This window comes from Stegastes partitus, unplaced genomic scaffold (assembly GCF_000690725.1).
Source record: "Stegastes partitus isolate 25-593 unplaced genomic scaffold, Stegastes_partitus-1.0.2 Scaffold342, whole genome shotgun sequence".
In the NCBI taxonomy this organism is placed as follows: Eukaryota; Metazoa; Chordata; class Actinopteri; family Pomacentridae; genus Stegastes; species Stegastes partitus.
Genome location: NW_007578073.1, coordinates 385096 through 400610, shown reverse-complemented (window position 1 = coordinate 400610; position 15515 = coordinate 385096). Strand labels below are relative to the sequence as shown.

The 15515-nt window shown below is 41.1% G+C and overlaps 1 protein-coding gene across 1 annotated transcript in view; it reads right to left on the bottom strand.

The window, feature by feature from the left end:
• tns3.2 (tensin 3, tandem duplicate 2) overlaps window positions 1–15515 on the bottom strand; it is a 55677-nt gene that overhangs the window by 17339 nt on the left and 22823 nt on the right. The window contains exons 14-16 of the mRNA XM_008284067.1: window positions 11882–12012; window positions 9921–10029; window positions 9766–9834 (exon numbers count right to left, since the gene is read on the bottom strand). Coding sequence (XP_008282289.1) covers window positions 9766–9834; window positions 9921–10029; window positions 11882–12012 — 309 coding nt within the window. The remainder of the gene's footprint in view (window positions 1–9765; window positions 9835–9920; window positions 10030–11881; window positions 12013–15515) is intronic.

The window sequence follows — 15515 nt, the reverse complement described above, 5'->3', positions numbered from 1 at the left end:
AGGGTCGCGGGGGAGCTGGAGCCTATCCCAGCCAACTTAAGGCGAAGGCAGGGGACACCCTGGACAGGTCGCCAGTCTATCGCAGGGCTACACTTAGAGACAGACAACCAAACACACTCACATTCACACCTACGGACGATTTAGAATTAGCAATTAACCTCAACATGTTTTTGGACTGTGTGGGAGGAAGCCGGAGAACCTGGAGAGAACCCACTCTGCACGGGGAGAACATGCAAACTCCACGCAGAAAGATTCCGGCAACCTTCTTGCTGCGAGGCAACAGTGCTACCAACTGCACCACCTTGCAGCCCTCACGCCAACCACTATTATCCTATCTAGTTTTCCTAGTTGCTCCCCGTCAGCTCGCTGCTCCAAACTCCATGTATTCCACACCTGCCTGGATCCCAGTTCTCTGTCTCCCACTCTCCAAACCCACTACACCCAGAAGACCTGCATTCCCGAACTCCTCCAGCCACCCAACGCACCTGCATTCCCCTGACCTCTCTCCCCATAGGTACTGCCAGCTTAGTAGTTCAGTTTTGCTTTTGTTCTTAGTTATCGTCTTGGCTTGTTATTTCGATAGGAGTAATTATATTGTGCTTGTGCTAAACCCGTGAGAATAGAGTGCTTGTTTTGTCACCTTATGCAACGTTAGAATTCCTTTGTGAAGGTACATGTCCACGGGATCCGTCAGTTTCTCACTTGCTTGAATCGCATTTTGGTAGCGTCATGTCGCATTTTGAGCAATGGGGAGTTGGTTGCCCACTAACTGCCTGCAACTTATTAGCATAAAGTAGCCTAGACCTCAACTTTAAGTAAAAATGAGGCACTGCGAGTGGAAATTTTTGTAAAACCTCTAAACTAGCCATTGCTAAACTAAAATGGGGACAGATTCAGCAACTGTATAGCTTATGACTGCCTCAGATGTTATAGAAATACTTTTTTAACTATTTTTGTAATAAAAGGGAAAGTTTGGAACTGAGTCACCATGTTGGTCCAACACCTCTGCAGGACTGAAGGTAACACCCCTGTCATGTGACCCGCTAGTGGCCCGCTAGTGGCATGCTTATCAAGTGTGCGATATTGGGAAACAGCGCATTGCTTCACATGTAAAAACACTCCTATGGACACATACCAAGTGATTTGTTTGTTGCTGCGTAAGCTGGCTTCCATGTTTCGCGCTGTGTGTGTTGGGTAAATTCCTGTACTCCCACTCTTGTAAAACTTTCCTAGCCTAATGTTACCTGGTCCTGGTTAGTACTCCGTCCAGCATCACCGTAGAATCTTGTGATTAAGTCTGTTCTGTATTTAGTGATTTGCTTTTCTGGTGTAGTGTGCCTTTTAGGCTTCTGTAGTTCACTGCACCTTATACTTTTGTCTGTGTGGTTCCCTGTTTTCCCCTGTACATGTCGCCCTTGGCCCATTCCCTAGTATTCCCTGTGAAATTGTGTACTCTGTACCTTTGTGAATAAATTGTTAAACTTTTACTCTGTGTTTCGTGTTTCTCTGTCCGCCCTTGGGTCTCTGCATTTACCATGACAATACCCACCACTGCAGATAATTTCAACCCCAAATTACACATACTGCAAATATGGTGCTGTTGTTGGTCTGCACTGCCTAATGCAGGTTGTTTGCTTTACTGCTGAGCTTACACAAAAGAAGCCTGCATGTAGATTTTATACTTCCTATAGTCCCACATGCTTTGTTATTTTGTTGTAAACCGCAGATGTACAAGACATCATTACATCACCAGAGTTTACATGCAAGACAATGGATGTTCTGGTAAATCTCACATAGGCTGAGCTTGTGACAACACAGATGTTGAGGAACAAAATCTTTGTTCTTTCCATTTTGGCGTTCCCCCCTAAAATGGCCCTCTGCAGTTAACATTTTCATCTTGCGGTTTCATTTTCTGCGTCTTTGCCCTTAATTTCCTGCAGTCCTGCGAAAGTTAATTGTCTCTCATACAGCAGAAGTCTGTACAATGTCTTTAAACAACTCTCATGAACAATTTTGTCCCATAGGGAATTTTTTTCCAAACTTGCATGTGGTAGCTAATGTTTTCAACCTGCTTACATAGTGCACAAAGTTCTGTTGTGTTTAGGGCTGTAGCTATTTCATTATTGATTAACTTTCATACCTTCAGTGATTCCTTCATATTGTGGGATACGATGTCAGAAAACAATGAGAAACACTTTATTAATTCTCATTTTCAGTCTGGTAGTCTGTAATTTTCTAATATCACACAACACATAATAAATCCCCAGGAAGTTTTCTGGAAAGCATTGTACCATAGTATAAATTATTGGAAGATAAGAATCTTCTTGAATTTGCTTCTCCGGTTGAACCCAAGTGAATGGTACAGAGAGTTAATTCTTCATATATGTTGAACTGCATGTTTTTACATTGTTGCATGGAGACTGGCTGTTTACTGACTAAAGGACTGTCTGGTGTATACGCCATGAAATAACATTTTCCAGAAGACATATTGATTTGATATAATTGGCAAACTATTAGTAAAATGCACAAAACATATCCACTTTGACCCTCTCTGATCATTAATTAAAACCCTAAAAACTCTCTAGAATGCACAAATCTGCGATGACGATGACTCTCTCTCCACTCACCCCACTACTTTCTTTAGCTTGAGCACACCAGCTCACCTACAACTCTGCTGAAACACTGTAAAACTACTCTACACAACTATTGGAGTAATTCCGCCATACATGTGTGAACCAAAAACAGACCCCTTAAGAAAAATGATAAATAGGATATTCAGGATTTTCACTTGAAAAAAATTAAAGATGAAGAAAAGCAGATAAAAGTTACACGTAGAGAATGACAAAATCATTTGAACAAGCAATTAACTGATTGTTTAAACTCTAGTTTTGTTTGCTTTCTGCGAAAATTTCACTTAAAATAAACAAAGCAGCTGAAATACACGTAATCATACTTAATTGTCATTACTTGTTTTTAAAGCCACAATAACCATTTTTTGGTCAGTGGAGTGAAGCAGAAACAAATTGGGAACACAACTCTGACCTATCATTAACCCACAGATCTGCTGATCAGAGGATGAATAAGCATTTTCCATAATTGTTTATCTATTACTAAAGCCTTTTGTTTAGCATTTGTTGTATTTACATTTGTTCTATTAATACAGTGAACTGACTTGACTTGACCTTTTAAGTTGATTTGAACTTGTTAGCAAACAGTTGCTTTCAGCATCCTGCAGATTATTTTTCATTTGGAGATGTGTTTGTTTCCACATGTCTAAAATCCACCTTCTTTTAGCTCTATTTTTGGTCTCCTTGAGCTCCTGAGGGAAATATCTGACTCTTTAGTTGCTAAATACTGCACTTTATTCACCAGCTATTTGCTAACTGTGTCTGTAGTTTGCTGCTGGGCAGGTCGTGTAAAGTGGTTCTTTTGAGCATTTTCTCTAAAAGTGACCCCATGAGAGCAGTCAGGGGAGCCAGATCAGTGAAGTTGTAGTAAGGCAGCTAAACAATGAGCTGAACTTCACCCCTTAAAGCCAGAGGAAGCTGCAGATTTAACAAATAAACCTCTAAAGTTTCATTAGTTTAAATGTATCCCTTTTTTTGTACGGTTAAAGCAGCTCCAATTATTCTAGATTCAACAAATGACTTCAAAACCTTCAACAAGCAATACAAAGGTTATAAAAAACGGCTGTAAACATTTGAAACCAGTTAAACTGTGGCTTGCTTTATCGAGCATGACATCTCGGGGGGTTGTGGGAAGCCTTTACAGCAGTAAGCACCCCAGCAAAAATATGAAACTTCAAAGACTTTTCAGTTCAATCCAGGTCAATAGTACAGAAAAATGGGGGAAATGGCCTCCCTTGGTTAACCACCAATACATCAGTCTTCCATGACTGCATGATGGATGCCAAAATAGCCTTTAACAGGATGAGATCATGAATGCAGCAGTGGAACAAACCACCTCACCATCCCACCAAGAGTGAGATGTCAGACAGGCTGCAGACACTTCTGTCTAGTACATTAGATATACAACATAAAATGTACTTTCATGCACAAAAAGGGACAGAAAGGTGAGGTTTTGAAGAAAGGGGGATGTTTGGAAGTGAGAAAAATTCCAGAAACTCTCCAAATACCAAAGGCCTGGAGGAAAGGGAGAGAACAGAAGTGTTTCTCTGCATGTATGTCCTTCTTCAAAATTCCCAGGAGGGACAGAGGAGAGATAACACTGCATAAACAAGAGATAATAAAGAATAAGCAGAAAACGGGAAAAAATTAATACAAACAGAGTGGGGGAAAGGTTGATAGATTAACCATGTATTTTAGTGGTTTGCAGCCTGTTTATACACACACTAGTGAACTAAATCATTCAGTCACACACAGTCTTTCAAACTTTCTGGCACATGTGTGCATGCACGTACATACCGAGAGATGCAGTCATGACGGTGGCACTCTCAGAAGTTATCCCGTTATTTGTCAGTTTCCTGTTTACCCCAAAACTTCCAGGGTCTCACCTTCCTGTTGCAAAGTCCCTATCTCTTTCTGCTGCACTGTGCCTCCCAGCGTCAATGAAAACCCTCCCTGTTACGAAGAATCTCCTCCTCTCTCTCGCTCTTTCACTTCTCTCTACTAAAAAGCAATCGAAGCTCAGCTCAGTTTTTTTTTTTTTTTCTTTTAGGGGCTGGATCGTTTCGCTGCCATGCCCAATTCCTTTGGTCCCCCAGATGGAAAAATAAGCTCCCCGTTTGTTCCTGGCTTGTTGTGACACCGCTCAACTTCTGGGTTTGTATGGAGGGAGGGACAGAAGGAAAGAGGGAGGGAATTTCTCCCCCCTTTCTCCATCTCTCCCTCCCTCCTTCCCTTTTACTGACCACTGAGCATTGTTCCTGCTGGGCCACTGCGAGCTCTTTCCCCCAATCAGAACGGATTCCAGTGAGGTCAGAGGTCACATGTGGCCTTTTATGGAGCAGAGAGAGCGAGAGAGGAGGTGGTGGGGTCTAAGGGGTTTCAATGGCCTCTTTCAGGGCATGTGTGTCCACTCCTACCATCTGCTTGCCACAAACACAGGGACAAAGGCATGCAGACACACTGACAGTGTCTCCTGGCATGTGTCTAATCTTAGCAAGTCATTAAACACACCATAAAGCTCCTGATGAATTGAATTGTCTTGAGTTTACTTTTGCTTCAGTGGAAGCATGTGTTGCGTGCCTAAGTTTAACCTCTGTGTCACAGGAAATTCTCTGACATGTCCATCTGTGCTGCTCATTTATCAATTTAAAGTTTACTGAGGTCAATAGACACCAGTGTTAGCAGTTGTGCTAGTCCCTGTACTGACGGTTTGACATTTTTGACATTTTTGACATTTTGACGCTAATTCATTAATATCTTGTACTTTTTGTTTCTTCCATTAAGAGGCGGATTTCTTTAGTTATTAACTAAAAAGACAGTATGTGTGTGTATTACACCCTGCCAATCACTGTCAGGGCAAAAGCAACGTTCAATCCTTCCATTTGCATTTTTATCATGAAGACTGCTTTTAAAAATACTGACAGAAATGGCAATAAGAAAAAAACAGGGAACATCTCTACACAGTGGCACTTGAAACTCCTAAGACTCCTTAACTCCCCCTCATTCATTTTGAAAAATAAACCATGCTTCTGAAGTAGACTGTGCTGCCCTCTGTGCCACTCCCTCAGACTTTCTCCTGACCTTTAACCCCTGAGGTTCTGACAGTCAAGTGTTTGTCTGGGAGAACATCTGCCTCTGGCAAACCTGAGCTCCTAACCACATCTACATTCCTTTGGCTCAAACCTGCTTCCGCAGGCGGAGAGCTTCTGCGTATATCACTGTTTATTTTGATTTGACCACAAGTACACAAAGGAAATGTTATTACATAACATTTGAGAGCTGCACTCTGCCGTCATGAGGAAATGAAAGTGCACAAGTGCAGAGACGACCCAAAGTTCATCTTCAGTTGATACATAACAAGTACTCTAACAGTAGTCTTTCAAAGGCTAAAGCATGGAAAAGAAGTAAAGAATGTTATCAGTTCATTGGCAGTAGGTCAAAACTTTGGATGAAATTGTTTAATTCAGAGTTTTCCTCCTGGATTTTCCACAGTTTTTTTTTGGTGAAATAGTCACAAAACGTATTATTATTATTATTATTATTATTATTATTATTATTATTATTATTATTATTATTATTATTTCGTGTCCAACTTTTTTGTGTTCCCAGCACGAATTTCAAACCAATACATTTCAATTGGAATTATCTATTGTGTCTGGGACACGTTTTTTCGCCATTAGACAGCGCATTAGCTGTGATGTTTTTGGCGTTCTTTTCTGTCGACAGTCCAGCATTAACCAGTTTTACTGTTATGGTCCGTCCACACAAATACCTATAGAGATCACTGTACAGATGTGTGCGCTCACACTGCTGAATGTTAGCGTAGTCTGAAAAGAAGGACACATGCAGGAAAACGGTGACCGGAAGATGTACTGTGATCGTAGTGAGTACATCATATTGTGGAATTTTTTTGTGTTTTTATTACACCGGCAGTGTTTGGGGGAAATTTGCGCTCGATGCTAAGGCAACCCTGTTAGCGTCGGCGCGCATCCTCCCCAGAGACCTCGAAGAGAGCCGTCCTACAGAGTCTGTAATGTTTTCGTGTGTACAGTATCCGTTGTGGGGCACTTCCGTTGTGTGAGTGGATATGCAGCGTTTTCTTTTTGCAGCGCGTTTCTGTTTACGCAACGCATTTATGTATATGCAGCTCATTTGTGTATATGCACGTCAGTTGCCCCCGTCGGCCACCCTACGTGAGGCTAAAAACAGGACAGTTTCTCAAATGTCATGTTATTTACCCAACACTCGCTAACAATTATCCCTGTTTCTATACGGACACTCCCCGTATCATTTGGTGATTTTGTGAGTAAAAAGCAGTGTGAAGTACAGGTTAAAAAGCTTTAGGATCTTCAACACATTATAGGTAAAACTGCAAAAATTAGGCATAACTCTTTTACAGTTGCACTTATTCAAATTTTCAGCTTAACTGCAGCTTAACACACAGCGATGAGTGAAAATAATCTTCTCATCAAAATCTCTGCAAAAACACAGGGGACGGTATTTTCCAAAATGTCAAACTATTCCACTAAACAGTATTACTTGTAACTCTCATAAACAAATCTAAGTGTCTAAAAATATTTTCTGCTCTATTTAACATAATGTAGTTTTAGTCTAGGGCATCCTGTTCATCTCTAATCACAAAATCAGTGTTTAACTGGGATACTTTAATGTATTAATACTAATACTAATATACTTTGTGTAAATCTCATAGAAGCACCAGCACATAGAGGCAGGATCCCAACATGCTCAGTGTGATCAGTCTGCTGACAACAGTGGGAACTTCTGTGTTCAGTGGCTGACTGTGTGCACTGTTGTTGTTTTTGAGCTGTCTGCTGCTGCCCGCAGCACTAGCTTCAGGTCCAATTATGATTACAGTAATGACTGTATACATAAAATAAAAATAATTTTAATGGTGAATCTTACTGCTCTGTCCAGACATGTTAAATTGCTTCCCAGACTGTTGTCTGCTTTTAACGTGGGAAACAGGAAACTGTTGTCTGACCCCCAAAGTGGCAATGAGCAAAAGAAATTTGGTGTCCTTTGTTAATTCTACTGTTCATTCAGCAGAGAGAAAGAATCAGGTGTTTTTTTTTCTGTTTACGAGTAATAATCACTCTTTCATCATCTCTTTCTCCATCCTGCCGCCTCTTTGCTCTGACTAACATGTTTACAATAAACAGACAGACTTGCCCTTTAAAAGAACAAACCGAGCTGTCTGCAACACACTGCAAAATACCATCATAAATGTCACTTTCGTTTTGTTCCCAGTGAATGGATGAAAATATGTTTAGGTCATAATATTTAAGATTATCTACAGCAGAATAAAATGTGTTTTTTGGCCTCATGTAATAATTCTGCCTTAACATTTTTATTTAATTTCATGAAAAACAAGCCTTTCATGATGAACACCATCCTTAAATAAAGGATTTGAGCTGTTTAGAGTGGAGACTTTATTTGCATTTCACCAATTACTTGACTTTTTTGTAATGGATTTTAGGGCTGCAGGGTGGCGCAGTTGGTAGCACTGTTGCCTCGCAGCAACAAGGTTGCCGGCTTGCGACCCGGTGGGGCCACCGGAATCTTTCTGCGTGGAGTTTGCATGTTCTCCCCGTGCAGCGTGGGTTCTCTTTGGGTTCTCTGGCTTCCTCCCACACAGTCCAAAAACATGTTGAGGTTAATTGGTGATTCTAAATCGTCCGTAGGTGTGAATGTGAGTGTTCTTGATTGTCTGTCTCTAAGTGTAGCCCTGCGATAGACTGGTGACCTGTCCAGGGTGTCCCCTGCCTTTGCCCTAAGTTGGCTGGGATAGACTCCAGCCCCCCCTACGACCCTAATGAGGATTAAGCGGTGTATAGATAATGGATGGTAATGGATTTTAACAATTGAACTTGCCAATGTCATTATTTATTTCTGCTGTGATGTTTTGTCCTCAACAGTGAAGACTTGAGTTGAACCAGTGCTCTCTGATGTTAGTTCGATCTATATGGAATTTATCCTTTAGCATTTCCAACATTGATATTGTGCCATTTCTGTTCTTTCTTTCCTTTTGCAATGACAACAGTTGACCAAAAATTAGTGAGATGTGTGTGTCTGTCTCTACAGTTTTGGTGTTATTAGCTTCAAAGCTTTATTTGATTGCATCTAAAGACAGACTGTACAGGCAACACTCAACATAGCTATCGTAACATTTCACTAGTTTGGCTGATTTGTCATTCTTAACCGTGTTCATATAGCTTGCTAGCCAACATCTCACTGAGCGGCTAGCATTGTGGTGTTGACTGATTGAGAGGAATAATAGCAACACTGATGTGCTGTTTCGCAACATATCAGAATTTCTATTGGCTCAAAGCTAGCACGTGGAACTAGTTACCACAATGGTGTGATTGTTTTATTGCACAACGTACCACAAATGGTGTTTATATGTACAAATACCTCAGTCAGTACCTCTTGATAAGGTGTCAGACATCCTTAAAGGAATCTTCCCAGTACTGTAAACTGTAAATCAACTCTGTTTTTAGCATAACATTTCATATAACAGAAATATACACTAAAAAGTTACCACAGCAGCTAAGATCTGATATGAGCCTGAACCACTGAAAGACACTTGTGTTTTTTGACACCACAGTAAATTCCTCCTGCAGCTGTGTGGTTCATATCTCCTCGGACAGGATGTCCCAGCAACAAAAGACCCTCCCCTCCCCTTCTGTCCCCTCCCAGAACAGGACGTGAGTGGACATCCTGCCAGCAGTGGTCTCTTCCTCTGTTACGGTCAACTATTATTAGCGGGCATCCAGCATCAGCTGTCCTGCATGGGCTCGACAGAATATCCAAACCCATTTTTTAAATTATTATAATGCCAGAACTAAAAATAATAAACACAAATCCCCAAGGAACTAGCTAGTCTTCCTCTAACTACATGCAATTTGCCAAAAACAAAAGTCATGCCCACATCTCTAGCCAGTAGCAACAAAGTGCAGGCCAGGTGTGTGTATGAGTGTATGTTTTTGGTAAGACATTCCAGTCAACTCTTGAACCCTGTCCAGCAGCAATCAGGAGCTCAAGTGTTTGGGTTTACTGCTTTTGCCAATCACACCCTCATACAGTATACGTGGTCACACAAATTCCTGGTAAAGTGTACCTTGTGTCCAGCTGTGCTGCTCCCACTGCCCACCAGTCCTGAGCTGGGAAAACTCTGAGAAATGTTTCACTGGGAAGAAAAGGAAGGCACTGATAAGATTTCTAAATGCAGACACACCCGCAGTCACAAGTGTTCATTTTGACATTATCTCTTACCATAGGGCGTTGGAGGAGACACTGGGAAGGCTGGAGTCGGAGGGACGATGTCAGAGGTATCCACTTGTCCCCTATAGTCCACGCTGTTGGTTTTGTAGAGATGCCCATGCTTTGAAGAAAGCAGCAAGACAGGAAATAAGGGAGAAAAGTCAAGAAATGATTTTTTTTTTTTCTTTTCAAAGTCTTAAGAGGTGACAAGCCCACATGTACATGCTCGCGCACACACATGCGCCAGCAGACATCAGTCTTGTGATCTGTGTGGCTGCAGCCTGTGTTTTGGTGTAAACAGTTGAGCCATTCATGCCACCCAGCCGAAAGACTGAGTGCAAGAGCAGAAAGATCAAGTTTTCAAAAAAGACAGAAGAGAGACAGAAAGAAAGGGAAAAAGAAAAGAAACATCTACAAAGACGTAGTTACAGTTTTACATTCATAATCTTAGATCTCTGTAGCAAAATGTGAAGTGATAATTACATTTTGTTTATTTGATGCAATTGACCAACAGGTAGACAGTCCACTGTAAACATACCGGTGGCATTTTATTTACCAAGAGTTGTTTAGATCTGAATTTACTTCTTCTTATAGCCCAGACTGTTTTGGATCCTACTGAGGTAAAATCAGATAATTCATGAGCACAGATTCTGATTGGCATAGACTGTTATCTCTTCACTGCAGCGTCATCAGGATGTTTCATCCCTGTAAGATCGTGTCTAACTTTCAGGTAAAAAGTCATATTTTTCCCAACGTAGCCATAAATTGCTAGGTTAATTGTAGCACCACTTGGCAATAAAAGAGTGGCAATTGTCCTGATGTCCTAAATGTTTATCCTCTGGAAGGCTACTTTGATCACTTATTAACTTTTAGCTGCTGAAAAATAGAAACAGCACACTGCCAAAAAAAACCAGCTTTGCTTGTCGTCTTTACCAGTTACAATTTAAATTCCGATAACAGAAATGACGTACGTACTCAGTGTAGTCTTGTACAGGGTTCTGCACTCTCTCATTTACAACTGTCTGAAATGTGGTCACAGTTTTTCATAGACATTCAAATTTAGATTTTAACCTTGGTTTTGGTGTGATATCACTGGTTTGGAATAAAAAAAATCTCAAAAATGACACCATTAAGAGCTAGAAACTGTAAATACAGTGTTGTCAGAATTTTAAATGTCCCGACTGATTAAATTACTCATTGGTGACATGTTGTTCCAGTGAAAAACTCAATGAAGTCTAAGCTTACATTCGCAAAACCGAAAAGAAACTATTTCACCACACTCTGATACACCCAAATCTATTCAGCTCATCTGGAATGTAAATATGCAGTTTTCTGTGTTGTTCTTAAGTGCTCATGAGCCCAAGAATGTGTCTGCAGAGTTACAGAGCCAAAAATGCCAACATGATGACAAAATGTCCCGCATAGCATGTGCCATGGTTACAGGAAATGAAAATAACCCAGTGTAATATGTTAGATGGATACAGCAGCTGCAAAAATACAACATTAAGTTAAAAAAACAAAAACAAATAAAAAACATGTTGATGGCTGAAAGTGTACAAATTTGGTTAAATATTGAAAAGGTAAGGATACTCTGTCTGGTGAAAATGTTGACTTTTGTTTCCCAAATCTTTAACGAAGCGCCACAAGAAAACTGGTGCCTGTTACGCCACAACAGGCACCAGTGACCTTCTGGCCACAGCTCCTAACTTCTGCAATGGAGGCTTTGAACATGGCCCACTCTGACTCCATGTCCCCAACCTCCGCTGGGATGTGGGATGTTGCTTAAATTATATTAGCTTAATTTCTAGCTACCTAAAGTTGGATTGCTGGCAGATTTTCTATGCTGATGGGCCATCAATAACCTCAGTAGGAGCTGCGTTTAATATTTTCAGTGTTTAGTAACTGATGTGAAGTTTAACAGTCAGCAGTCAAAGTGAGGGTCGGGTGAGGTGGCACGAGGGAGCTGTGTTTACCTGAGAAGGCGAGAGGGAGGGACTGTAGAGTGGGGAGCCTCTGAAGCTCTTAGGTCCGCCTCCTCTCCATCCCGCAGAATGGAGACCACCGTACTCCGTTACATTGCTGACCTGCTTGTGTTGCTTCCACCCTGATCAGGAGCCAAGCCATAAAGAAGGGGAGAGTGGGGAGGGCATGAGTGTGGGAGGCAGAAAAAGACAGTCAGACAGTCAGACAGATTAGAATCTAAAATTGCAACCAACCAGAGAATCAAACTCATTAAATATCCACAAGCAGTTATGTCTATTCTCACAGAAAGCCACAACATTAAACAGTATTGACACATTGTTATGACCAGAGCCCACATTGGCAATAAAAGGCGATGACAGTGATTCATGTTTGGTGTGCTTGTCTCTAACAAAAGCTTCTATCAGCATGTTTATCAGAAGAGCAGAGCTGCTATCATCATAGCAGAGCCTGTGTGAGTAAGCGAGACTGGACTGTAAGCAGATGGTGGAACATCATGGCGTCTTGTCAGAAAAACATCTGCTGGAGCAATCAGTGGTTCTCTTTGCAGATATGAGTAGGTCATCGCCCCCTGGGCCTGAGCTCACACACCCACATAACATTTCTGCTTAGGAAGACAGATATCTGTTGCATGGAACTATGTATGAAAAGAGTCTTCTTGTTAGCTTTAACTGTTGTTTCAAAGAGTCATAAAATCAGCAAATTGATAAACAAAGTGTTAGAGCCAGAAAGAACCAGCTTTTTGAAATATTTATTGGTGTTATTTATGCTAACACCTCTGACCACCAAGTGGCACTTCTTTATTTAAATGTAACAGTTCCCAGTTGAACTTAAAAAAGGGAAAAGTGACGTTTCTTCAAGTGGTGCTTATTAGTGATGAAGTATGTAGTCTCTGACTGTACAAAGTTTAATTTTGTCGCATTTTGTATATCTTTAGAATGTGCTTTAGGCTGGACAACTCTCAAGGTCAACAAGTGGAGAGCTGAAATATTGCTTGTACTACTTCAGTTGCTGAAACTGAGCTGAACTGAGTATTTACTGAAAACACCCATCATTATGAGTTTCACAACATCAGTCCCTCAGTGCCTTTTAAACATGGTGAATAATTAATGATGTTAAAAGTGAGAGGCCCGCCACCTAAAGAACCCCTCAGGTGAAAATTCAGTTTTTTACTTTATTAACTCGTCCATATGGAGCAGTTTCTATGCTAGAGGACAAAAATCACAGTTCAGTTCAGTCTGAACTTCAGTTTTAGAGTCACAGTTTAGCACATTTTCAGTGCAGCAGGAAACAAGTTGTTTACTGTTTCAGTTGATGCACTCAATGCTAAATAGAAGACACTGAGTTGTTTAACCTAAAGTATGAAATAAATAATACCCTATACAAACCTTTTAAGAAACCAGCAGTGGATTTTCAGCTTTAGAATTTGTACAAAGTAACACTGCCTGTTTAATTTTGTCAGTAGCTGAATGAGATATAAATTCCATCTACTTCAGTAATGTTTTTGGCCCTGTCTGTTCACATATCTAGATACTGCCTAAAAGCAAGGGGAAGTAGTTACATAACTAGTGATTCGCACATCCAGATAATGCCGCTGAGTATGTGTTGCATGTTTGATATGTTTCTGCACTCATACCCTACAACTGTCAAAGCTGGCACACTGTCTTCATCCGAATCACCACTACATTCCACACGTGCCCGGTAGATTAGTGTCTACGTATTCTGCACACGCAAACTATTACCTATGTAGCAGAGTGGCCATGTCGACTGTCTACAAGGACACGTATTTTGGTGGCCATCAGCCGAGGGGTCTGTACTGAATCTTGCAGCTAGGGAAGGTGATTAAACGTATGACATGCAGACCCTAGCAGAACTTCATGTACTTGTGTATGCAGAAAAAATTCCATCCATCTGATATTTTGCTTGTGGAATACATAGAGGCCAGTCTACTGCATATGTACAGAACAGAATTAGGCTCCAAGCAGACAAGAAAGTAGTATAATAACAGCAACCACATGTCTGTGGTGTCCGTAGGTGTTGGTATATGCTTTCATGAGGAAGTACAATCAAGACACCAACCAGTTTAAGCGAATCTTAGCATGGCTTGTTGCTAATTTGGTTACGGCTTACAGCTATAGGTTTTCAGGTGGAACTCTGTTTAATTAGATGAAAATATATACAGTTAAACCCTCATTTGGCAATATTTTGGAATCTGACTTTTTATGAAATGTACACACAGGAAAATAGAAAATTTGGGGGGTTACAACAATACAAATGGTCTTTCTTTACTCTGTATTGGCTTTTGAAGACCACAAATACACCAAGACCACCATTCCACAGCCACCAGAGGCTGACCTGTGTGTCATATTAGAGATTTACTGTATATGGAATCACGCTCAGTTGTGCATATCAAGTATAAACAGCAGTAACGAACATTGTGAGCTCAGCTTTCACTGTGAGCATCCATCATCTCAAAATCAAATGAAAGCAAAGCCGAAGTCAACCAACTGAACCTAATCCAGTTACTGTCCCACACCAGCGGGCCTGCCGAGGGAGCTCCATGGAGGGTTGTTCAGTGTCGAGTATCACTTCATGCCCATCGTATTTGTGAGAGGGCCATTCTCTTTTGAAGAAGATGATGAGAGGGAGGAGAGCAAAGTGTTGTGTCAAAACTTCAAAAGCATTCCTGATCGCTTACAAGTTCCTGCCTCAAAACATCCCCTTGGTAAGCAGGCACACACATTCACAGTAACTAAGCAAGTGAAGTATTAGTTACTGCTTAAAATGCGCCTTTGGGAAAAATCAACCTCCAGCCCCTCGACACACTCACTGACCTACATACATAAAAACACACAAGCTCCATTTCCTGCACTCAACTTCCATATTTCAAGGAGAACTCTCACTGACCTGACGGTGTGCAAAAGAGCAGGTCAGAGGTTAAATGGCAGCACTAACGAAGTCATGCATGGCACACGGCTGCGGGTCACCGATAACCACAGCAGAGAATCTAACAGATACGACTCAGGGGATGTCAAGTCCACTGTCATCACCTCTTAACTATATGAACCACCAGGCCACTCAGAGGCTAACTTTGATGGAACAGCTGCTATGCATGCAAAGAGCTGGGAAGTGATGACATCACTTGCACACTTTTGACCTGCAGTTCTCAAACAGAAAATGAATCAGGAACGGAGGTCACAGCAGAAATGTGCCTCTTCCCTCAGGCGCTGTCCCAGTGGACATGAGAGGGAATAAATCCATCATATGTGCCAGCAGGGTGAAGAGAAACAGCAAAGAGGCAGCACCGAAAAGTCCAGAAAACAGACATCATCGGTGTGAAATACTCAGGTTCAAGATCTGGGTCACAGTTATTCTTTTGCAAGTCAAGTCCAAGGGTAAGGGTTTGAAACAAGGTCCCCAAAATTGGGAATAGTTACTAAGAAAGTGTTCATTTTAATTTATGCTTTACATCAACAGGCACAAAATGTTCAAATAATCATGATTAAGTGAGAAACTAGCTATTAATTCTCATTATGAAGAAGGAAGTGTTTAATAATTATTATGTCACTCCTCACTTGTTCTTCAGCAAGTAATTTCTATACTTGTCTCCTGTATTATAAAATGTTA